At 36.0% G+C, this 27724-nt stretch overlaps 1 protein-coding gene across 1 annotated transcript in view; it reads left to right on the forward strand.

Moving 5' to 3' along the window:
* The window catches only part of LOC144445626 (protein FAM135A-like), a 61380-nt gene extending 41160 nt beyond the window's left edge, over positions 1-20220 (forward strand). The window contains exons 7-18 of the mRNA XM_078135245.1: positions 6399-6552; positions 7094-7143; positions 7805-7960; positions 8440-8513; positions 13457-13617; positions 14266-16120; positions 16754-17018; positions 17680-17777; positions 18361-18512; positions 18739-18849; positions 19338-19454; positions 19973-20220. Of these exons, the coding sequence (XP_077991371.1) occupies positions 6399-6552; positions 7094-7143; positions 7805-7960; positions 8440-8513; positions 13457-13617; positions 14266-16120; positions 16754-17018; positions 17680-17777; positions 18361-18512; positions 18739-18849; positions 19338-19454; positions 19973-20178 (3399 nt within the window). The 3' untranslated portion in view covers positions 20179-20220. The remainder of the gene's footprint in view (positions 1-6398; positions 6553-7093; positions 7144-7804; positions 7961-8439; positions 8514-13456; positions 13618-14265; positions 16121-16753; positions 17019-17679; positions 17778-18360; positions 18513-18738; positions 18850-19337; positions 19455-19972) is intronic.
* The last annotated feature ends 7504 nt before the right edge of the window (positions 20221-27724 follow it).

Consider the following 27724-nt stretch of genomic DNA (forward strand, 5'->3'; position numbering starts at 1 on the left):
TCACAAGCCATAGCACATATTTCTACTGAAGCAACACAATAAGTAGCTCTGGCATCCTCTATTGTACTAGTTGCCGATATGGACACTGCACTGAGTAGTATGGGGCACCATGAACTCGATCCCAGAGTGCCAGAATTCAGCCCAGGTTCAGTTCCTTGTAAAACCAAAGTATCAGAAATAACGCTTCATTAATTACAGGTTGTGAATGAAATTATCTCTTGCGTGAACTTGCATGAATTGGCCGATCTCGGCTTGCTGTACCCTACAAGAAATGACAATTTTTATCATTTTGACCCAGAACATCAAAATTTGGCTATCATAAGAGGACACTCTGGACGTGTCCATCTTGAATTTCTGTATGTACGTGTGTGAAGAGACGTGTCTGTCATTCCTGTAAAACCTCTTATATTAGTACATGTACATTGTATATATACCCTGACGGCTAACCAAAGTATCAATTTCCTGACAAAATCTTCATCACAAACAGTGACATTTTTTTCCTTATCAGACATACCTGTAAAGCGTCAGTGTATCCAATATTTATAATAACACGTTTTGGTAGATACCTTGAGGGCAAGGCACAAACAATATCAATTTCTCGAAAAAACTATCATCGCAAATGTTGTCCCTCATGTTTTTTTTTTTCAATCACCAAGCACATCTGAGAATAATGTTAGAGATTCCTGTAATAATATATTAAATTGGGAGATGTCTAGATGGTGTATTACAGTATCAATTTCTGGCTTCTGGATAAAATCTCCATTGTTCGTATTTTTTCAATTACCATACATATGAGTGAGTCTAGTCATAAAGATTCTAATAATATTAGGCCTAAGAAATTGTGTGGTTCCGATTACGCTCAATTTTAGAAAAGGTGGGGTAGGTAGATTTTTTTTTTCTTCATATGTGAGAGACTAGTTCAGGTAGTTATGTTTTCTGTTGCTTTCCATATGGTCTCTGGACAACACAGGCAGCATTTTATTGATAGAGTTCCATGATAAACTTGCAGTGTACTGTTTTGGGACTTCCAAAGTTTACACTATCTTAATGTAGCCATATAGATGAGGATAGGGTATTTATTTGGGATTTTTGATTTATAAAAAAAAATTATCATGGCTTCCTACTTTAAACAATTTTAAGAACATATGCCAAGCCATTGTATGTATCTCAAGAAATTGCAAAAGATTAATAAAATGTGTAAAATGTTTGTTATTGTACGTACACTTTTTAGCTTTCTACAACGTACATTAAGTTACAAACACAGACTTGGTCAATGTTGTTTCACATTGATTTTTCAAGTAGGAAGCTACGATAAAATTGTTTTATGAAACAAAAATCCAAAATAAATACCCTATCCTCATCGATATGGCCACTCTAATTACGGGGTGATTACATTGACACAGCAAAAGAGACGTTATCACCCACTTGTACCGGTATAAATGACTACATCCAACAACAATAGGTTTAGTTTGTGTCTATCTTAATAGTAAACCAAGCCTCAATTACCACCATCTACAGAGCTGTGGATATTTAATAGCTCGCGTAACGGCTCAATGACTAGTACGCATGCACATCCTATATACTATGCGATTTTTTTTTTGGTGGTTTTACCCAGGGATGCGTTGCGGCGCAATGACTACGCATGTGCTTCCTATATACTATGCGATGTGTTTTTGGTGGTTTTACCCAAGGATGCGTTGCGACGCAATGACTACGCATGCATGTTCTATGCGCATTCTCCACGCAGAGGGCGCTATATACAATATCATCGTGAGGCAGTCGGTCACAAATGAATCTACCCTGCAAAAGAAATATGAGTAGCGTTGATCATTTATTTTATCAGAGAAATTATGGCATTTACCTAAATTCTTGCCTCAGAAAAAACTTTAATACTGTCAGATAAGATAGGAAGAGAGATGCTTGAATGAGTCTGTGTCTGTCTGGTTTCCATGGTTTCGTTCATCTGAGATCTTATTGTTGGCCATTAAGACATAGAAAATGAAGATAATTGATTTCCTTAAAACCATCCTGGTGAATGTCATTTTAATTAGTATTTAAAATGAACCAGCTAGGGGACATGTTTCCGTACACAAGTATGTCAGTGTTTGGAATTACATAAGAACTTAAATATATCTTCATGGATATTAGTCCCCGAGGGAAGTTTCTACTTCTAAGTTTTCGAAATGTAATCTTTCAGTATTGAGCATATTTTAACCTTGTCTCAACATTGTAACTGTAAAGTATGGATCATTTATCAGGACCTAAATACGCATATTAATTTATTAAACCTCACACACTAGGTAAAACCTTTCCAAAAGAAATGACCTTTGGAATTTTTTTTGTTCCTGACACGTGTTGCTATGGAAACAAGTCTTCCAAGGTTTCATAAGATATTAAAGCCGATGATATTACATGGATTACTGTTGACGCCTAGGGTGTTGTCAAGGCAACGTATGCATCATTTAATAATGAAATGAAAACGAACTGAAAGTGGCTAGGGAGGAGAATGAATTGTATGACGACTAATATTGTTCCTGGTGTATAGAATTTCATTAAGTTATAAACTCTTATCTCCTAAAATAGAATTTTACCTCCTACATGTACATACATCATAAAATAACAATCATTCAATTTTTTTGTCGACGTTGTGACTTCTGCTACACACATGACAAATTTGACAATGATACATGTATATTAATGCACACGAGAATATGTCGATCTTCTTGATCTAACTGAAAATGTTCACAAGCATGGTAGATTTAATGATTTCTACAGGTTATATCGCACAAGCTAGTCTGGATGCCAATGTGGTCTCTAAACCACGTCTAGTCAAAGTCCCTCAATGAGCACAGAAAGTTGTTCATCCAATCAGTGAACCCCAACTGTTATTAATGATGAAACCAGTCTATAAGTAGCATCCTGAGCTGACAAATATACCATATTTAGACATTACATATTACTACCCCAATAAACACTAACTTTATGACTGACTGTGTTATTGGTTAGAATTTTGTGATTGATTAACAAAGACATGATGTCAATGACTGTGTGGGTGGCTGTGGATGAATTTTAAATTTCATCTCCTACATCTCAGGACTTCTAGAGTAATGACTTTGACTATACGTGAGTGGATATGTAAATCGTAATGATACCGTATAGGGCCTAGACCATGTACAGTCAGCTATAAGTATGGAATTTGTCATTCTGATAAGGATCATCAACTTAGACTGAAAGCTCAATGTTATAAAAAAATACCTTTGTATTATAACGTACATGTATGGAAGTCGTTGTCTTGATCTAGTTTGACCCTCTAGAGGGTAACACAAGGTAAAATATTATTACAAGTACGTTCTGAGTGCATCAGAAAAAAAGCAATTATTTTATTTCTTGATCAATTCCATTATATCCACTTCACACCCTACACCTACATTACTAATTTACTGTATAGGTGTGCTCAAGAATAAGTCAACATTTCTTGTTCTATTTTGAACCTCTAGCAATAAAGTAGAATGCTATTAGATAGAGGATTCTCACTTAGCCAGTTGATTCGACTCTAATCTTACCTAACATAAAATATAAGCAAATATGAACAGTTAATGTTGACTCTGAGTAGGGTTAAGTTTAGGTCAGGTACAATGGAGGGGGGGGGGGGGGGGGGGGGTTTAGAGTCAACTTAATTTTTGTGTCTGACACAAAATTCAATTTGATTACGTAAGTGTATTTAGTTTCTTTGATAAGGAGGGTTCCAGGGTTAAAGTTCAGGTTGCTGCTAAATGATTGGAACAAATGAAGCCTATGCTAATATTGGATGACTTTGGTATGTGATCTTTGTCAGGTACAAAAATTCAGTGTGAATAGAGTCTCAAATCAAGCTTATTAGCTTTACTACTTTATGTCACTTCAGAGTGAAACTCAGAGGTGCAGTCTGAATATAGTGACTGGCAAGTGAAGAATACTGTTTTGTTTGTTTGTTTGTTTGTTTGTTTATTTGTTTGTTTGTTTGTTTGAATTTTGCTGTATAAAGAGACAAAATTTGTTTGCATTTGATGTTACATACATTGTGCAAACAAATATTTGAACAATATCCTTTGTTACATGTCAGTAACTACATGTACATGTACTGTATATGATGAAAAGTTTTTTGGGTTTTTTTAATGATGAAAAGTTAAAGTTACTGTAATACTAAGAGATTTATTCTTATTTCTGTCCTCATCCCAACCCAACTGATTCACTAGCTTTTAAGGTGAAGTAAAAATTAACTGGTACCAGCATAAATTCAGTGAGAGGATGTTTTCAGCCCATTATAAATTGTATTTTTCATTTTTATGATGCACATCTTTTCAATAACAAAAGATTAGCTGGCCTGGTAGACAACAAACATGTACAGTGGTACCTTTGATAGCAGATGGTCAGTTATAAACAAAAGATACGGTATGCTAATGAGGCCTCTAAAAAAAACATAGGAAGGAAATACCAATATATATGCAAATGAAGCACCATGTATGCAAATGAAGCACCATTTGACCTTCTACCAAGGTTCATCAACCGATATTGTTTGCCAAAAAAAGACACATTCACTCTCTTTGTTACTGGACACAGAGAATTCCTCCTCTGCATCTTGTGCATAACTGAACAATCGTATAAAAATCAGATGTAACAAAATGGCTCGAGTGTTCTATATTTCCTTCGTATATCATCAGTTGTTTTCGATGTTCTTGTTCCGGGATGTGAGTGTCGGGAAGGCACTCCTAGATTTTATGTAATAATCAAATTGATAATGACCAACCTACTGCTAGACACTGGTAGAGTAGTTTGAATGTACATGTAGGTACTTCGGCCTAACAGAAAAAAAAATTGTGTGGTTCCGATTACCCGACCCCACCTAGTTTTTCATGCCAGCCCTAAACTTCTTTTTACATATTCAAGAAAAAAAAATAAGAAAATTGCTAAAATTGTGAAGTCTGGCAAGAAATAGTGGATGTGGAAACTGACATCAACTTAAAAAGACAATATAAAAGTGTTCTTCCAATCTGTAATGGCTGTACGTCTAATGAGACGAGAAACCAATAACACAGAGACAATATGGAAAACGACGGAAAACATAATTACCTGAACTAGACACTCACATATGAAAAAAAAAAATTAAAAATAAAATAAAAAATCTACCTACCCCACCTATTCTAAAATTTAATGTAATCAAAACTACACAATTTTTTTAGGCCTAATGGCAAATTAGATACTGCATGCAAAGGATTTGGTTTGTAAGAAATTACAGTAATATCCTGAGGCCAACATGGATTCTTAGACTTTCGCAATAGACATTATTAATTGCATCATGTTATTTCAATTATTAAGCTTTATCAAATTACTTAAAAAGTGGATGGTCTCAACAAAACTCAACTCCAAGGGTTTCCAAAATGTTCTGACTAATTTTTGCCCTGTTGACAAAACATCATCAGTTCAGTTAAAAAAAAAAAAAAATTTAGAACATAAATATATTATTTAATTTATGTATAGAACAAAAAAAAAATAATAAGTCTCTTCGGGAATTTTATCTCAAATTATGAAAACGTTGTTGCTTTTGTAATTATTTCAGTTTTTAGTGAAGATTTTTATCATGAGAATTGTGAAAGTCGGTCATGTTTCAACAAAATCAATTTAAATTTGATTTGCAAGGCATGGTACTTTACGCATAGTTTGAGTGTCTGAAATGATATGAATTGATTGCTATGTCATTGATTTCATCCTACAAATCAGTATTCTTAGAAATTCCAATATTCTTAAAAGCCTCTTGACTTGAAATAAACTGAAGATTACAGGAAAAACAGGATTATTATTAGATGGACTAAATTTGAGGGGGAAAGTGTGTTGTACTGATGAAACTAGAGATTGCTCTATTTTGGGGAATTCCGTTCCAGAATACCGGTATATAGACATTTTTTGACAACTTCCGCAAAGTAAACGCATGTTTCCATCACAACAGAAGTGGTTGTCACAAAATAATAATTGCAACTTATTCATTATTCATTGTTCAGTGTAGGTCTGGTAAAGGATAATGGACCACATTTTAAATCAAGTAAAATAAAAATGATTTTAGACTCGTCAGCTCGAAAAAAAACAAAAACATCCCATTTTAGACCAAAGAGCTAGAAAACGTATCCTAAATGGCAGCTCATACGGTGTAAGTATAGTGAAATAGGGAGAGTAACCCCAGGGCATGGGGAGATGTTCTATGCTCGCTCACATCACTATCATGTCCTTTACCAAATCATAATTGTGCTACTAATTGCCCTAAACTTTTGCCTCCTGCAGGAAAAAAAAACATTTTTGTCCTGTTTTTTAGCATCTATGCTTTATACCAAAGTAAACTATCATTTCGCATTATTTTGATTATTCAGAGTTCAAGATATGCAGTGCCAGTAGAGAAGATTATCCAGGCTACTCAGATGCATAGATACATCTCAGCTATTCTACTGGCCGCACATGAAGGACTTTGTAAAAGCTATGAAGATATGTTGACATGCCTGCCTCGTTCTATGAGAAAGCCGTTAGGTAAGTTTCGCTGGTTTTGTTACCATCTTGAGGTAGAGCGGAGATTATGTTTTCACCTGTTTGTCTGTTTGGTTGTCCGTCTGTTTGTATGTTTGTTTGTTTGTTTGTTTGTCAGCATGAAATCTCAAAAGATATGGATGGATTTATAGTTAGGTGGATAAACGCCAAAAAAGAGCATGATTGTACACTTTGGGGGTAGAGTTGTGAAACTTGGCACATATGTACTACACTGTTTTATTATCAATTTCTAGTACACATGTCATGCCAATTGAACAGCGCCCTCACACAACACAGCATGATCACCTATAGGCCATATTATTTTAAACTTTATAGAAAGGTTGTGGATGATACAAGGACAAATTTATTAGATTTCAGTGGAAATTATTATGAAGGATTTATGGGGGGGGGGGGGGGGGGGTTCTAGCCACAGTTGGAATGTTTTCAAGATAAGGTTCCTATTGACAGTGATTGTTTCCTAAACCACAAATCAGCTGATTCTGGTTGCAGCTTAATTAATTGTTGCTCTCTTTTTCTCACACAGATAAAGTTGATTATAATGCAAAGCTTGACAAAATGTGTGATTATGTCCAGGTAAGTTATACCTCTAACACCTCAACCAACCACCCTCCCCCTCATATCTAGCATCATGACCCTCCACCCAACCCACCCCCATTCTCCCTACACACACACACACACACACACACACACACACACACACACACACACACACTCACACACACTCTCTCTCTCTCTCACTCTTTCTCTCACACACACACATGCACGCAGGTACACAGACATTCACACACACACTCACATACACTCTCACACACACACTAACACTCATACACATACATACACACTCTCACAAACACATACACACACACGTATGTACAAACACACACACACTCCCACACACACATACACACACACACGTACGTACGTACGTACGTACGTACGTACGTACGTACAAACACACTCTATCACACACACACACACACACACACAAATGCCTCATTTATAAAAACTTGTAAATAGGAGGATGCCTTGGCCCTCCAAAAAAAAATAGTTGAAAACTAGCTCCTGTTGGAGGATTAAACCTTTATTCAGAGCCTCATACATCTGAAAGAGTGGGAAAGATATTGAGATTTGCTTTTGTTACAGTATTTATAGAATCATCGTTATGTACAGAATCTGTATTAAATTCTGTAAACTATTATTGTTGTTATTTACGTATGTGTGTTGTTATTTACAGAATCTGACCTCACTAGATGACGTAGTAGAAACTGTAAATAGAGATTTGGCTAAGTTATCAGCTGAGATGTGTATACAATGGAAACAATATCTTGATCTCTTAGGAGAAAATCATTATGTTATTCTCAATCTGATGGAAGAACATCATCGGACAAGGGTAAGTCCTTCTTAATTCTCCTTCACCTCCTGTACCTCTAATATCTCCTCCTCATCCTCCTACCACTGACCCCTCTGTAAATTTACATGTGTACCTGTTGCTTATGCAGCACTTCAGCTCTAGAGGGCGCTGTTTATCAGGCTGCCTCTTCATGAGGATCATTTCATGTATAAATACACACAGGCACATTAGTTCATTTCACTTAGACAAAATGTAGCAAGAAACTGTATTCATTCAATCTTGCTTCTGGCATGTGCAGTTTCGTATTGGTTTCTGCATGGTTGTACATGTATATCAAGTAGTCTCATAGTGAACAGGAATCTGAAATGGGCTGTACACATTATGTAGTATGTAAAATACCCGCTTAGAGCTCTGCTCCTCAACTCACCCCATTTCTACTTGTTTAACCAGTGCTTGACATAGAGGGCGCTGTTTCATTTTTTTGAGGAACTATCATGATATTCTTTTACCTTGTGTAGGTGCAGAGATTCTCTGAAGGTTTCTTCACCGTAGATAATCCTCGAGAAATGGCCATGGCATTTCATGAATTAAAGTAAGTGTACCTCCTTTCATTTGTTGTTGACATCTGACGCTGTCAATACTTGTAATTTTGTAAACTAACATGTGATTGGACAGAAGAGTGTAAACTATGAATTGCATGAATAATTCAGCCTATAAGAGGGAAGATTGCAAGAAAGCCGTTTGCATATATAATGAGATGATTTTTTTTTTGCAGACGTCGTTGCAGTGTGTTGCTCTGGCAGTTTGGTGCAAATTTTTGCATCAAAAAAAGTAAAAGTAAAATATGCAACTTTCCGTAATGTTTCTATTATATTGAAGGTGTGCTATGGATTCCCCTACTAACTGTTTCCCATGTGAATGCACCAGAAAGTTGAATCATAATAACCTTTGTTGCTTTTTGGGGCCAAAAGTGTAAATATTAATTTCCGTTCCAGGATCATGTGTAGCATTGGTAATGGAGGTTATGACCTGGACCATACCATTATGCTATAGTGGTGTCCAGACACTAAATTGAGGGGTACAATGGCATTTGTTGCCAGGCTATCCCTCCATATGGAGTCAGCCACCCCCTCTAACATAATGGTATAGTCCATGTCACCGCACATGCTCTGTGCCACACCTGTTCCAAATTTCACTTTGTAGGCTTATAGACGTAGACCGACCACAGCATTTAAAACATGCTTACAACCAATCTCACTCAGAACTGTTAAACTTGAAGTTCATGATTGCATCACAGAATATTTGAATGGTTAGGCCATAAAACTTGACTGAATATCAAAACTTTATTTGTTAGTCTTCACCGCCAATGTTGCGACTTTGTAGCTACATTGATTTGAAAATCCTCACTCTGAACTCTGAACTCTGAACTCTGAACTGAACTGACAGCGCCAAAACTCGTCATAACGGTGACTTGCAGGTACACACTGATTGATATTCATTGCATCAGAGTTTGCAATTACTATAATAGTTTATAGACAGTTGTAACAGTTCATTGAGACAGGTTGTATATCCTTTATCAAAAAATAGTGCTAGCTACTATAAGTGCATATTATGGGATGCCGTTATGCTTGCTTTTGGACTCTGTGTATATTTTGCTCTGAATTAAAGCTACACTAGTTGTAACTGGAATATTTTTTTTCAATCAGACAACCAACAATATATTCACTGAAAATTGTTAAAATACGAATAATTAGACATTGTACTTGTTAATTAGGAGTTAATTGTAGCCATAAGTAGTATAGCAACAAGTTGAAATTGGGATTGCATTTGGGGTACTGAATTTTGGGTATGGACCTAAAAAATCAATTTGATTGAATTTATTGTACAATATCATGTGTCCAGCTACACAAATATATTTACCCACACATTGATTGAATATTGTTCAGGGTGTACAATATTATGATTAAATCAGTATATCTAACAAAAGTTTCAAGAAATGTTCCATTTGCAGCTAGTATAGCTTTAAGTAGACGTAATAAGGCAGTATTTTTTTTTTCAATTATTTAGACTCGGCAGTAGTGAATTTTAAACTTGTAGGCAATATTGTTCAACACATTTTGCTGCAGTATCTTTGCTGCTTTGATATCTGTGTATCTGTAATGTTCATTTGTGCTTTTGGGTAAATAAATACTATATATATATATATATATATATAGAAGACAATGAAGTGGCCTGTAGAATGTAGAGGTGGTGATGGTGATGTTACAATGATCTCTGCTATACACACATAGCAAAGACTATCAGAACACCATGCATGACTGTATTCTAAAGTCTAACTTGAAAATTTCTGTAATTTAGAATTGAGCATTATGTACCAGTTTTAAGGCAAATACAGGGTTGGTGTGGCTTTTCACTGAGGGGACAAAATATTTCTTACACATGCACAATAAGATGTGTCAACTGCAAAATAAACAATTACAGAGATGTCAACTATAGTGTGGATGTAGTTACCATGCTGATTATCAGTTGAAAAGTAAATGATTGAAGACATTAAAATCATCAAGTCAATGTACAATCAGCAAAAGCCTCTTTCTACTGGACTAGTAGACATTTATTGGCTCTGAGGGCACTACCACAAGTATTTTTAGTATGTCTATAGCCCCAAGGGCTGTTATATAGCATCTATTTCCCAAAGCTGAAAGCTAAGGGAAAAGGTTGTAACATAACAACACATGGTATTAATATGACGACAACTAGTGCCCAAATAAGGCCAGGCAATATGTGTCTTAATATAATACATCACATGGGCAGGCACATATTCTTTTTATAGTCAAAGCAAATTCCCAATAAATGAATATTGCCCAAGGGAGAATAGAGTGCAACTAGTGCTCACTATATGCAAATTGAGGTCACTATGGGTCAATAGTCCATACCACATGACACAATCTTAGCCAATCACTGAAAGCTATATAAAATTGTGTTTTAAAAAAAATGATAGCCAGTTGCCAATGTATATGGTATTGCACCAGGTTAATTATGCATGCACGTGTGGTACCTTTGTTATTGTTAGTTTGGAGTTGAGATGTGTTCATCATTGTGTTGAAAATATGTGTCCCATAAGTGATATGCCATACCAACCCTGTTTCTATTACACACTGAGAAACTTGCAGCAAAATACACTTGACCGTGAAACCTGCTATATATCTAAGCACACACCAACTTCGTTTGCAACATGTATTAAGGTTTTCACATGATGTTGTTTTTAGCACAAGTCAGAAATCTGAAGCAGCCCAGTCCAGGTAACTAATGTGTGTTTTGTTTTTAAAGTCATGTCGGTATTTTAAGCTGTCATGCAACATTATAAAGTGTCATGCCAGGTTGGCCAGAACACAAACTGTCATGCCGAATGATAAACTGCCCATTTCATGTCTCACGAACTTGTCATTCAAGATGTAAAGCTGTCATGCAAGAAAATAAAGTGTCATTCAAATTAATGAACTGTCAATTTGGGCAGTAGGGTGTTATAATAGTAAACTGTCATACAAGAGAATTGACTGTCATGCAAGGTTTTAATTTTCCTGCAAGACAGTAATATAAACTGTTATGCTAGCTAATGCTGTGTCATGCAAGATGAAAGCTGTTATGGAGGACGGATTACTGTCATGCAAAAGTTTGATTGTCACGCGAGACATTAAAAGTACTATCATGCAAGATTTTGAATATCATCTAAGTTTGAAAACTGATCAAAATGATCAAATGTAATGCCAGTAAATGCAGTGTCATGCAAGACTATATAGGTATCATACTTGACAGTGTGGAATATCTCATAAGATTGTATTATTGTACAAGAGTCTAGAAAACATAAGGAACCATCAATTTAATTCTCTGTTTGCTGTCCACATGAGGGTAGGTTTTGTCGGCAGATTTAGAAAAGAGAAACATATTTCATTTTGCTCAAAATTTCCATGCAAGGCCGTATTTCATACAATTGTAAAATGGAAAGACCATTCCAATATCTTCAGAATAACTACACATATATCTAAATAGTTGTTTAAGATAATCAAAACTTTGGACTTTGACATTTATGTTTCACCAGTCTAGTAGATTTAGGTACAAACAGAATATAAATCAACAGAGAAAATCAATTTTACATGACATATTAGCATTGTCACAGTGTTGTTTTTTTCTGTGTTTGTTGTTTTCCATGTCTGTTTGGTAGGTTTTGGGGAAATTCAAGGACAGCAAACAAAAGTATTTAATTATATAAACTCATCAAACACAGCAAACTAGCTGTCATGCAAGACGTGTGCTGTCATGCACGACAGATTACTATCATGCAAGATATGTATTACAAATGTGTCATCCAAAGTAGTAAACTGTTATGCTAGTTGATAAATTGTCATGCAAAACATGTGTTGTTTTGCAGGACAGTAGACTGTCATGCAAGATGTGTGTGTTTTGTCTGTTGTCATGCAGGACAGTAGATTGTCACGCAAAATTTGTATTGTTCTGCAAGACAGTGTCGTCATTGACAGCAAATTGTCATTCTAGTTGTTGGAATGTCATGTGTGCCATCATGCTAGGACAGTAAATGTCCATTTTAGATAATAAGGCTATCATGATTTCATGGTGTACATTACATACAGGGTGTTACATAATGGTTCATTTCAGGTTACGATCATGTAAATGATTCAATGTTCATTTCAGCATAAAAACTTGGTTACATTTCCAGCAACTCTCATACAATTAATTACTAACATTTACAATGTTTAATCATGGTAACTAACTTAATTGCAGATTTCAACAATTTCTCAAAGACTTCATGCAGTGTATTCATTGGTCTAAGAATTTTGCGTCATTTCATGCAGTACATGTCTGTTCATTGGTCAAAGAATTCTGCAGTGTGTTCATTGGTCAAAGAATTCTGTATGATTTCATGCAGTGTGTTCATTGGTCTAAGAATGCTGTATGATTTCATGCAGTGTGGTCATTGGTCAAAGAATTCTGCATCTTTTCATGCAGTGTGGTCATTGGTCAAAGAATTCTGCATCTTTTCATGCAGTGTGTTCATTGGTCAAAGAATTCTGCATCTTTTCATGCAGTGTTTTCATTGGTCAAAGAATTCTGCATCTTTTCATGCAGTGTGGTCATTGGTCAAAGAATTCTGCATCTTTTCATGCAGTGTGGTCATTGGTCAAAGAATTCTGCATCTTTTCATGCAGTGTGGTCATTGGTCAAAGAATTCTGCATCTTTTCATGCAGTGTGTTCATTGGTCAAAGAATTCTGCATCTTTTCATGCAGTGTGTTCATTGGCCAGAGATTCTGTTGTAAGATGTTCTACACTTCACTCATAACATTCATGCAAGTATGATTTTCCAATTGGATGTTTCTCGGCAATAACACACAATGTGCATCATATCAAATCATGCAGAACCCAAAGTTAAAATGCAAATGACTGTTTTTTTCTGCAGTGACGTTTCCCCCTTCAGGATGACAATTATAAATGATACATTATTGACTGTTTGTATTTACAGTGCACAGGGACATTCGTATGTCTCCCAGGCTGTCAAATCTAGTCCTTATTTCCACTTACTACCTCCTATGCAAGTAGAGTGTACTGAAGTTGATGGTGATTGTAATTCATTACCAGTTATATTTGAAGAAAGATATCTCAAGTCTGTTAGTTATAACCAAGGTAAATAGATTCTGTTGAGTGGAGATGATACTATAGGCATGTTTTTCTTTCTGTATATATGTACATACTTATGTATGTATGTATGTATATATGTATGTATGTATGTATGTACATGTATGTGTGTGTGTATGTGTGTATGTATGTATGTATGTATGTATGTATGTATGTATGTATGTATGCGTGTGTGTGTGTGTGTGTGTGTATGTATGTATGTATGTATGTATGTATGTATGTATGTATGTATGCATGATGTATGTATGTATGTATGTATGTATGTATGTATGTAAGGACATACATATTCACCATTGAAAAATGAATATTCATGACTCCTAATTGTTTATTCCTTTCAGTGTAAAAGAATAACTTTCATGAATATTACTTGATTGAATATTGATTGTTCAAACATATTAAACAATATAATTTCTGCTGAGTCATGCAATGGCCCACAGCAAAGATACCCAATAATGCATAATGGCGCAAGATCAACCTGATGTGTCGCTGAAATCACAAGTAATTGTAGGTGATGTAAAATCTTGAAAAGACTCCCCAGAACACATTAGTCAGGAAAATTTTGTTGTTTTCTGGAGTGCTGTTCCCCATTCCGACAAGAGTTAAGAAAACAAATATTTTGTTCTAATTGATTTTTAGTTGCACCAGTTGATTTGGATCAGATAGCAGCCACAGTGAGGGAAGTCAAAGCACAGAGTAAAAACAAAGGACCCGAAATATCTGACAGCAAACCTAAACCCAAACTTCCTGAGTCTACAGCGGATCCGTCAAAATTACAGAAAACACTGTCAGAGACTAAATCCAGACCAAAATTTGGTACCAAGAGCTTCATCAAAAACATCAAACCAGAATCATTCCGTAGACCATCAAGTTCACGGTCGGATATGGATCAGGTCGTGTTACTCGGATACCGACAGTATGGGTTTGACGGGCGTAATATGTCGGATGCTGAAACGGAGCTTGAACGAGAAGAGGCTAGGCTAGCCTTCATGAGAACGTCAGCAGGATCAGTTTCATTGCCAACACTGCTGATATCTGATTTGAATGTCAGGGGTCAGAGGTCATCACTACTTGAGGTCAAAGGTCAACATGATGATATAGATGGCGCGATATCTAACATACTTCACTCTGATATGGAGCAAGCTGCAGGAAATGTTACAGGAGTAGATCAGACGTCGAAAAATACAAATGCAGCGCCCTCTAAAGGGCCTACTAGAGCACCACAGTTATCGCATATACGACAACATTCGGTCGATATTGGGATCCTGAGGTCACAAAATGAGAAACTGAAAATGCAAGAAGAGGCTGGGAAAGCGAGAAAGAGCAGCTTTGATGGAGTGATTGCAATTAAAACAGATAACGTTCCTACTGTAAATAGTTCTGAGGGTTCAACACTTGGAGGAGAGGATTCAAATCAGTTAAAAGGGGGTGCTAAGAAAAGTCTTTCAAATGATTCATCAATCTCAAATTGTCTCAAGGATGATGCAGTGAAGTCGGAGGATGTCACAGTCTCATTGGAGACAGTTACCACGACAACCAATGATGCCACTAATGCCTCGGTGCCAAATGATTCTGGTGAAAGGACTACAACACTTGAAACGAATGAAACAAGTGTGAACGGTGCCAAAGTATCGGATGTCGGACGATCTGAATTGTCAGATAGCGATGCAAGTGTTGTGAGGACTGATGGAATAAATGGACACATTGAAGATGTTACAGAAGTTGGACAAAATACACATAACGACGCTGCAAATGGAGAGGTAGAGTGTAAAAATGAGGATAGGAGTCGAAGTGTGCCCGATGGAAGTGATGTAAGTGTAGTTGATGGGAACGATGCAAAGAGTGTAAACGCTAATGAAAATACGGATCACAAAACAATACAAGTGCGTGATACCCCAAACACGGTACTCAGCGAAACTGAAACATTTACAGCGCAAGAGAACGGAACGGAAAGCCAAACTCTTCAAAACGATGAAAAGTCGGCTGCATCAATGAAAGATAGTTGTGGCAAAGCTGCTAATGAAAACAATTCCACACCTGTTGCGCTACAAACAGACAGAATTACAAACTCGGATGTCGCTGAAGCAGAGGCTGCGAAGTTGGCCGAGATTTTCGAGCCAGCGCAAATCGAAAGCGAGACTACGCAGGTGGACGCTATGCCACAAAAACCGAACGTGGTGAACGAAAAGACTCCGGAAAGCTCACCGTTTAACGATAACGCACAACTTAGTATGTATGAAGATAGTGATTTCAGTCCTATGGATGATATTGCATGGAAACAGTCTAGTGCCAGTCCAGTTACGCCGACAGTTACCAGTTGTCTTCCGTTTAGTGGCTTCAGTGTAACTCAAACACCGATTTGTAATCGTCCAGCTATCACGTCACAACCAAACTCTACTGTTAGTACCACGACAGCCACCGCTAAAGTGGATCACGCAGAGAAGAAAAGCGATGCAAGAGAAAAATTAGAGAATATTGCAGATCCAAAGAAAAGGTAAAAATTCTAAGTTTTTCATTTTAGTTATCTGAGTCTTTATGATTTGTTTATTGTAAATCATACCACAAAATTAGTCTCGAGTCAGTTGTCCTTGACAAATCACTGCACATAATCTGCATCATGTGATGAGCTCTGGACAAATCAAAGCACAGAATGAGAATCACATGATTGACTTGTTTTTAATAAATCAAGATACATATTAATAAGCATCATGTGACTACATATGGACAAATCACAGCATAGAATGACCATCATATGACTGGCTGTTAACAGACCGCATGCCAGAATGAGTATCATGTGACCAGCTGTCAGCAAATCACCACAGTGTTAATTATGCAAATCACAACACAGTCATATCATATGACTTATTGTTGACAAATCAGATAGCCAAATAAATATCACATGTCTTGGTAGTTTTGCCATTTTTGAGCATACCGGTATTCATTGTAAAGACATGCCTGGGTTTGCTAGAAAAAGTCCTCAGCCCTTCTAGAGGTATTCTTTTCCATACTTGGTCAGTTACACAGATGCAAAGTATGATAAAAAACTAAATTTTAGTATTTGAATACGAAGGTTCAAAAAATCATTTTTTTTTTATTTATAGTTTATCAATTTTTCTGTTCATCTCAGATTTGATTTAGCAAAAGAAGACTTGAAGAAACGGCTTAAATTCTCTGGAGATTTGATGAGTGATTTACCATTGAAGGCGTCCATAATACCGTACTTTAGCGTCAGTGTTAATGACCTTGACAACGATGACAGTGATGATACACATCTCATTATCTGTGTACATGGACTTGACGGCAACATGGCTGACCTTAGGCTTGTCAGGACATATATTGAACTTGGACTTCCTGGTGCCAAGATGGAGTTCCTTATGTCGGAGAAAAATCAGGTTTGTCAGATTTCAATAGGACACATCAATCCGTGAGATGTCACCCGTAATTTAGACCTGGTTTTAAAGATACTTCAAAGATATATGTGAGATGTCACCCTTGTTGGTGGTATTGGCCACTTTGAATCGGCAAATTGTTGGTTCAAGCCTTACCATTGCTGAATACCTACAGTCCTTTTTTTTGCAAAATTTGAACCATGATTGTGTCGCAGTCAACCCAGCTGTATAATTGGGTACCTGGTAGGATAGAGGTTGTCCTGTGTATGCTTTAATACATTTCAATGCACTTACAGAGGCTGCAAAAAACATCCCTGATTTACACTTCAACAGAATACCAAGGGACAAAGCTCATTAAAGAACGACAATGAGGTGATGATAACCCCATTTTGAGCGAGGGCGCTGTATTCTCAATTTCCTGTTTGCCGTCTGCAATGGCCTATGGATTGCATGTAATCTTACTATACAGACAGAGATACTTGTTGAGCCAGACAATAAAATATAGCTCTGTTGGTAAGAGTTTTGTTGAGAGAGGCGATAAAATATAGCAGTGTTATCAAGATTTTGTCATGCCTGATGACTCGATATTTCAGGTTTCATGATTTTATTTATTGTCACTCAAGCTGTCCCTAAAGTTTGCCATATCCCATGTCTCTCTATATAGATGGATACGTTTGCTGATTTCAGTGTAATGACAGATCGACTTGTCGGTGAAATTCTCTACTACATTGATGTATATTCACTCAATCCTACAAGAATCAGGTAAGTGACAACGTCTCCTAATTTCACTCCAAATTTTCTCAACACAAAGAATAATATTGGAGAACAATATCTAGTTATCTATATAATTAACCGAACGATAATTAATATCTTAATAACCTCAGGGTTGTCAGTCAGGGCTGGAAATTAACAGTAGTCCCATGCCCACAGACTACCAATTCTGGTCATGGGGCTACCATAATTTGCAGCTGGTAGCCCACTCAGGCTACCACTGATTATGTGATGAAGGATGGAAGATTTATGAACATGAAAGTATTTTAATAATACACATTTTTCCAATAGAGGAAATCTGTTTTCAGTTCAGGAATATCGGACTACAGGTCACACTCCTTGGGCTACCAATTTGTGAAACTGGTAGCCTACTAGGACTACCAAAGAAAAAAGTTAATTTTGAGCTCTCTCAGTGGCTGAGTGATGAGCTCATTTGCCTTTTACCAACACAGACTGGGTTTAAACCCACCCAGAGTCAGCGAAAGTGGTGATTGCCACATTTGAATTTTTGAATTTAATTTGGATTTCATTACTAAACTTATATTTATTATTATTATTCTATTTGAATTTACAGTTTTATTGGTCATTCTCTGGGGAACATCATTATCCGTTCAGTTTTAACAAGACCAGAGATGAAACCATGGTTGGACAAAATGCATACCTTACTATCTCTGTCAGGACCCCATCTAGGAACTATGTATAATAGTAGTGCCCTGGTCAATACAGGTAAGAGATGTAGAGACATATACTGACATACAGACCCAGACAGACTATGGTACAACAGTGCCCTGGTCAATACAGGTAAGAGACATAGAGACAGATACTGACATACAAACCCACATATTTGTGTATCGCATTTAATCTAAAAAAAAATTATGTATCAAACCAACACGATTTCTTGTTGCAGTGTGATTAAAAGTGATTGTAATATTATCCATGCATACTATTGCAGGAATGTGGTTTATGCAGAAATGGAAGAAATCAGGTTCATTACTACAGCTGGCATTAAAAGACCACTCTGACCCCAGGGAGACGTTTGTCTATAAACTCAGCCAAAAACCAGGTAAAGTATGTCTTCACTTTGTTCACTGCAGGAAATAGTTTAGTTATTAGAGATTTCTTAGCATTCTCACTTGATATGGGGTATAAAACAAAAAAAATATTTATTAATGGAGTCATGATGGTTGTTGAATGTTTAGGGTGGCCAAAATGGCACCTGCAAGTTATTTGTTCGAGCCTTGCTGCTTCCCTCTGATTCTGAATGGCTAACAACTGTGGGTATGATTTGAATGGCTATTGTGCCCCAGTCAACCCAGCTGTATAATTGGGGACCTGGTAGGATAGAGGTTGCAATGTGAATGCTTTAATCCTATGTGCTTATAGAGGCTGCAATGGCTTGTATGCTCCCCAGGGAATTGAGGAAGTATAAAGGGCCATTATAGATATGTGACAAGGCAGGGGTAATAATTGTAAAGCGCTTTGAGCACAGAGTAGGGAAAATTAACAGTAATATTATTTCACTGATTATTTTTGTATTTTTTCGCTGTCTAGGTCTTGAACTGTTTAAGAATGTTGTGTTGATAGGCTCTCTACAAGACAGATACGTACCCTATCACTCAGCTAGGATTGAAATGTGTAAAAATGCAATGAAGGATTCCTCCATATATGGTAAGTGTGTAATTCATGTCTTTCCATGCTATGCAATTCAGAATTTAAACGTAAAATGTTAAAATGTAAAACCTGCACTAGCTGCAACTGGGATATATTTTATTTTTTTGCAACAAATAACCAAAGATATATTCACTAAAAAATTGTCAGTATTTATAAAATGACATTGCATCAGTTAATTAGTGGTCAATATTATCTGTAGCTGGTGTATTAGTAAGTTTAAATCTTGAGCAAAAGTTTGGTTTTGAATCTGTCACTGTGTTAAACTGTACTAGTTGTAACTGTGGAATCATTTTTCAAAGACAGCCACAATATGTTCACAGAAAATTGTCAAAATACCAATAATTAGACATTGTACGTGTTAATCAGTGGTCGATATTATCCAGAAGCAGTATAGCAACAGGTTGAAATTGTGTTGCCGTTGAGGGTGCTGATCCATTTTTTACTTACCAAGAATACAGCTACAGAATAGATGTACAGTCAAATAGTGTAACGTGTGTATGTACTTATATCTACAGGTGCAATCTATGGTGAGATGATTAACAATATCTTGAAACCAGTCATCAAGGACGAAAACATCAACTTTGTACGCTACGACGTCGTACATGCGTTACAAAACACAGCAAACTCATTGATTGGTCGAGCTGCACATATTGCCGTCTTAGACTCTGAAATATTTATAGAGAAGTTTATGACGGTTTGTGGTCTCAACTTTTTCAAATAAGAAGGGAAAGAAGATTAACATTGGAAGAAACAAGATGGGTTAGGGAGATCTTTCAAGTGTGTTATCTTTGAAGTGGTTATATGGATGAGGATTGGGTGTATATTTTGGATTTTTTAATTTATAAAACAATTTTATCATGGCTTCCTACTTGAAAAATCAATGTGAAACAAAATTGACTAGGTCTGTGATTGTAACTCATTACATTGTTTAAAAAAAAGCTACAAAAATGTATAAAAAGTTTGTTATTGTACGTACAATAAAAAAAAAATTTAAACATTCATTATGCTTATGTAATGTATTGAGTTACAATCAAGGACTTAGCATATATGTTGTTTCACGTTGATTTTTCAAGTAGGAAGCCATGATAAAATTGTTTTATAAATTAAAAATCCAAAATAAATATCCAATCCTCATCCATATGGCCACTTTAAGTGTGCATTTTACTGATATTTGCACCCATAATATTAGCTAATTCATGGTGGAACACAATTTCTGATTGGTTGCTAGCCATTGGTTTTATTTGGACAGCCAATCAGAATCATCCTATCATTGAAGAATCTGGTGATCATCTGGTCTTTATTTAGACAGCCAATCAGAATCATCCTATTAATGGACTATCTGGGTGACCATCTGTTTTATTTGGAGAGCCAATCAGAATCACGGTATCATCTGTTTTGTTGGAATAGCCAATCAGAATCTTTCTAATTTGATATTGAAGATTAGAAACCTCAGAAAATGATGGAAGCATTTTGCATGCTGTTTTAGTATGTTAGCAGATATGCTGCATCAGGGGCAGCCTTTTTTAGCAATGTAGTGATGGCCCTGAACATGAATTGTATCCATAGAACTGTATCATTTTTAGAGAATTCCAGATTTAGTTCTTGAGCACAGGGATGATGAGATGAAATTTAATTGTGTAATGGAGGTGTCCAGCCAAGTGAATATCTAAAGTTTGACATTTCAGAACATATTCATACAAGAAGCCAAGCTATCATGAATTCTTAATTACTGTTATTAGCCAATACTTTGTACGTTTGGCAGCTAAAGTAATTCACTCTCTGTGTAACCAGAAAAAAAGGCATGTTTTGTAGATGTTTGACTCGTCAAGTAGGAAGCCATGATGAAATTGTTACTTACTAGAATTGAAAATCCAAAATAAGTACCCAATCTTTATCCACATGGCCACTTTATGAACACACACGATTTGTCTATTAGCAAATTAACCCAACAAAGTCCGTACATCAAAAATCCAGTAGAATGGTATGACTTCATGAAACATACCTTTCATCAAATTCAGTCAAACCGTAGACTGTAAGATATGTTGTGTCACAGCGCCCTCACCAACCTGTGAGGGTGACTGATATGTAAGGGCACCCTGTCACCGCATACCTTACAGACTAATTCACCGGATGATTCCATTTTACTAAAAAGTGTGATATTTTATAATTAAGATAGATTATAATACAAAGGTCAAAAAATCAACAGTGGAGAGATGTTTCATTTAGTATGGATCCATCCGACCATGAAACCATATACCAGCATTTGATACCCAAGACATGGAATAGCACCCTCGTTGGTCAATAATTTGGTACTTTTGTTTTTATTATGTTGTCATTTTACTTTATAATTGTTCTATCACATCAGATATTACTTTGTTATCATGTTATTTCAATAATTTTAGGACGTGGAATTTTAATTCCCAACTAAACTTGTATTTTGTACCCACCTAGAAATCAGCCATGATGTCAAAATTATCTATATATTTCAAGTAATATATACAGAATTATCTTAACAGTTGAAGTTAATGCAAGGACCCACCAGAAATTGTACAGCGATAACCTCAAATATTGATAGATTCTGAACGACCGTGTACGTTTCACTTGTTGCCTAGCAACATCCCAGCTGGCAAAATGACATTGCAAACAACATGCGATTGTAGTAGTATCGAATTAAACTTTTGTTCCAACAGTGTTTTTTGCTAAGGTTGGGGAACCCCGGTAACAGAAAGGGGAAATATGGTAAAAGTTGGCATAGTTTCCAATACATTGTAATATTATTTTGGTTGGGAACCCTGGTAAACTGACGGGGGAACTCAGGTAGATTTTTACCTACTTACCACCCTTAACAAAACACTGTCCAAACACAAACTTGAAAATTGTAAGTGGAATTTTCAGCTTTTTATAATCCGATGCCATAGTTTACCAACACAGACGATTTTTCATTTAAAAACCTACTACTGTCAAGTGTATTATGTTCAGTCATACAAATTTTCAACAGAGAGTTACCTGTTGTTGTATCTTTAGCAAAAATTGGTACCTGGTATATCTAGAGTTTCCTTCATATTACAACATCGACATTGGCGCTCCGTGGTGCCATCGATTCCAACAGAACATAAAGAACAGCACTCATAATGATAAATCTATGACTCAAACTATACAATGAAATTCACATGACCAGTGTGAAAGGAATAGACACAACTGTGATATTCAAGATAACTTCAATTGATAAAACCCCAGTATATAAATAATTACACTCTTTGGAAAGTTCAATTTAAACAATCAATGCCAAGTGTGGTGTCTGATAACAGTGTAATTGTGTATATACAGGGGGCTTATCAATTGAGTTTATCTTGTAAAATCACAGTTGTGTCTTTTCCTTTCATGCTGGTTATTTGAATCTCATTGTAGCATTACTTGAGCAAGATCTGAACCACGACTGTGCCTCAGTCAACCCAGCTGTATAATTGGGGACCTGGTAGGATAGAGGTTGCAATGTGAATGCTTAAATCCTATGTGCTTATAGAGGCTGCAATAAATTGTATGCTCCCCAGGGAGTTGAGGAAGTATAAAGGGCCATTGTGCCACTATAGATCTGTACCAGGGGTAATAATTGTTAGCACCTGGAGCTCTCCAGAGAACAAGCACATAATAAATGCACTTTATTATTGAAAAGAAAATTAAACAATATCCCATTATAAACCAGCATTAAAATATAGCCACCGAAAGAGATAATATACTATGAGTTATGTTATATTTGATTTGACAAGGGTTTCTGGTACATGTGTCTTGTTACAATGAAATCTACATGTAAATTTGCACTCATAAATTAGTTGGTTAGCTCGTTTTTCACATTTTATTCAACCAGTGAGCACAATTTAGAAGAAAAAAAAGTTGTTTCAATAGGGTTATCTGAGAAATTAGGATGTACAACCATGTATCTGGTAGGGATACAATTGACAACTAGGCTTATTTATGTGTGACCTTTGACCTTTGAGGCTTTTTGTTGTGTATATTGTGTTGTTTATTTTGTTGTCGATTGGAGTCTCAAGACTCTGAAATGGTCCCAAAAAAAATTCAGTACAACAACAAAAAAATTTAACTTTAAAGATTTTGTTACCTTGTACTGAAGAGTAAAAAAATGTTGGTGAATTTTACAGAATTCCAAAATTAATCAAAATGACGTTTTGTTGATATTTTTGTTGTAGCATATTTTCTAAGTTTGGTTATCAAGGCAGCTTGTAACATATTTTTTTGGAGGGGTTTTCATATTGAAAGGGTTGCAGTTCAGGCGTTTGTATTGAATATTTTTTTTATTTTTTACTAAAACACAGTTTGCAATAATCTACTCAATTTACCATGCAATAGTTGATACTAGTAATGTGGGGCAGATATCTCAACAGTTCTTCTGAGTAAGGGGTGGTCACACAATGTCATGCAAGCTCAATAAACAAACTTAGTTCATTTAGGACAAAATTTCCTCTTACTTCTCCCGAAATTTCATTCAGTACAACATTGATGCATTTATATATATAGTCATAACTGTAGCGGTCACATCACTACGATTGATGTAATGTAAAAACATGATGGTAAACACATTAAAATACTACCGGAAATCCAGCACTGTATCTCACATTAGAAGTAAATTTTAATCAACTTGTCAACATCTCAGTAGTGAATACAGAAGCTGTTGTCATTGAAGGTGTTTTCTAAATTTGGTTAGAAGTGTGAAAATGAAGTTCAGCAATCTCATTGATGCCAGACCCCTCCCCCCCTAACAAACGAAGTTCATTTATTGAGCTAAAGTATGACATCTTGTGATCATCCCCAAATATGATATGATAATGTAATTTCCTGTAAATGTTGTAATTTTCTCTCATTACTATATTTATTAATTATTTTCAGTGACTTGTTAAATCTTGCTGGCCACTTGATGTTTGACGATGGGGAGGAAAAAGGGGTAGGAAAGTTAGCAAAACTTGAACAAAAATATCTATTGGTGAAAATTATTGACTGGAGTTACAGTATATACACAATTTTACATTGTTGTTTTTGCCTTGACTTGTCATATACCTGTTACATGTACCCACTTCTCAGCTATTTTTGAAAGAAGGGCACCATGAATTACGAAAAAAAATTCCAGTGAAACTTTTCATCCTGCAAGGTAGTATAGGAAGCAGTCATCAATATGTGCAAAAGCCAGAGTTTTATGAGTTCCTAAATCTTAGTCGTAAATAAAAGAAACAGAATTATTTGCATGTTGTCAACATTGGGGAAGGGTGGTTTTAAAAGTATGCTACAGTGCTGAACAAGTCTGGCCAAAATTTGGTGTTGAAGAGCGCCCCTAGTGGCCAATGAATAAAATCTTTTGTTTTTCTGATAGCGAGCATATGACATCATATATCACACAGGAGAAAAGTATCTTCAGCTAGTTTACCCATGCACAAAAATTGTCAATTTCAGAACAGTCACCTTTCAATGTACATTATGAATAGACTTTTAAATTATATCACAGTTTCATACTATTGCACAAAGAAATGAGTTTTTACTGTAATCTGGCCAGAGAAAAACTTCAAAAAAATTAACTGTGTCTGTAAACTTTGAAACACTACTACACAGTAGAGATAGGCAGGGATCCCATTCATTACCCTGTACAATTTTAGTGATTGTTAACATTAGATTTTACCAGTAACTTTGACATTGTAAACCCCCCCCCCCCCATTCAATCTAAAATAGATTCACCCAGCAGATATCGGTAATAGTATAGGGTTATACCATTGTGTAGGAAAAACGGGCGATCAACTATTGTAGATAGTTGCAAATAATTCAGTACGGTTGAGACTAGATATTTGACATGGCTGAGTGTCACTTGTATAAGGTATGTGTCTTGGGGTACATGTGTGTGCGTGGGGGGGGGGGGGGCTGTGAGTGTGAAAACAGTAGAATTGACACAAGTTCAAAGGTCAAGCATTGGTCAATCATTATTATGATTTATAAGTATACAGAGACAGATAGCCATACACATATATACGTACGTACGTACCCTGTCATACATAAATACATACACACACACACACACACACACACACTGACTGACATACACTCACATTTGTATTGTGTGAATACACATTTGTTAAGTTTGCATATACCAGTGTACCTGAAAGTCAGGTGGGTTGAAAATACATGTAGCCGAAAACATTTTAATTATCTCCATAATTGAGTTATAATGTAATGAAATTCTTTACAAAGGTAAACTGAAAACAAAAATACATCATGTTTTTTGAAAACTTTTTGGCAATTATTTGAAGTGTAAAATGTCTGTTTTGTTGAAGCAACTCTTTCTCATTACAGATTCACAAGACTTTTGTTGAGAAGTTCAATTTTTCTGCATACTAGATTTTCCAGGTGTAGTAGATATGTATATGTAAACTAATGAGCTCATTTGCATACTTGACTTTAGAACACCTGGGTTAATGAAACTGCAAGTTTGGTTAAAAATTTGAAAAAAACACAATGGACGACAAATGAGGAACATCCCTCATTTGATGTATAACATGAAAACGATTTGAATTGACCTTTGACCTTTATACACCAGGGGACAACTGTATGACCTTTCACCTTTGACTCCTGCCTAGATGCCAGCAGAGCCAAATCTCTACTAAAAAGTTAAAACATTACCTCACAATCAGACCGGGAAAAAAAATTAGACACATTTTAGATTTGATAACCATGTAGACATTTACGGTTGAATTTACAAGAATTTTAAAATGAATGTAGTTGTATACAGAGATTTGTTAGTTCCTACATATCCAGGTATGATATCAGGGTGTACAAACTGCTAAGTGTACCATGATCATAACTTAAATGTCGTGTTTTCAAAACTTTCAATATTTAGTTCAGTAATACCAGATTAATAATAATCTTCTCTTTTTTTTTGTAAAGTTCGTTATAATTATGTAAAGTATCGTTTATGAATAATTTTTGTGATAATTATCGAATATATTTGCAATCTTTCATAATTTGAGCAAATGTAATGTGTACATTGTAAATTAGGTGAATGGTTTAATTTTTGCCATGTGTTGTCCTAAAGTTGTGAAAACTGTTTCGTGTACAGCATTCTCTAGTAGAATGGATCGGTAGTTTGGTGTGATGTGAAATGTAGTTATCACATATTCAGCTTTTATGTCAGATATATTAAAATACCATCACAACTGTATATAAATTATGTTCTTGGTATGTTATCGTTGTCTGTGTGATAAACAATAGAATGGAAGATATGGTCGTTGGGGGCGCTCTTTGCAGCGTTTTGTATGTCTGTGTGATGAGGTCTCTCCTCTTATACCTCCATGCACTTATTGTTTTGTACAGTCTTTATCTGCTGTTGGTGAATGTTTGTGTAAACGTGAACTCCAACACACATTGCACCAATACATACATTTACCAATAGGTACACTGTGCCAACATATACACTGTACCACTGCACACATTGCACATTACACACATATTGTGCCCCCATGGCTGCTACTCCCAATATTTGACTGTGTATAATATGTGCCACCCTTTGGAGTGTGTTTTCCAGCCCCTTCGTCTAAAATGGGGTGTTTTGTTTGGTTTGGTTTTTGAGCTGAAGAATCTAAAATATGGTCTGTTGTCCTGTACCAAATCATAACTGTGCCATTATTGCATATATATCCAATATGAAAGAGTATTAATTATCAATGTGTAGATGCACACACACACACACACACACACACAGACAGACACAATCATTCACTCCTCCCTAATCCCCACTTCACCCCTCTCAACCCCATTACACAAACATGCATGGCATTTCATAGCTAGGTAACTGACCCCCACCCCACCCCACCATACGAACCTGCATTTTCACAGCTATGTGGCTGTTCCCCCACCCCATCCTACCCCGTCATACAAACCTGCATTTTCACAGCTATGTGGCTGTTCCCCCATCCTACCCCGTCATACAAACATGCATTTTCACAGCTAGGTGACTGTTCCCACACTCCACACACATCACTGAGTAAAGAAGTGGTTAGCTTCATTAAGATCTGCCAGTGTGTATGTATGTATGTATACAATTGAAATGTTATCATGTAAACACACTGATGTCAGCATTCTACTTTTTAGCTAAAATTGTGTTTTTAATTTTACAATTAATTTTGACAGTGCAGAATCTTTGGCAAAAATGGTGGTAAATATCAGAACTCCACACAGACTTGAATATATTGTAATAACAAATTGATCACAAGGGC

The sequence above is a fragment of the Glandiceps talaboti genome, chromosome 14 (assembly GCF_964340395.1).
Source record: "Glandiceps talaboti chromosome 14, keGlaTala1.1, whole genome shotgun sequence".
NCBI lineage: Eukaryota > Metazoa > Hemichordata > Enteropneusta > Spengelidae > Glandiceps > Glandiceps talaboti.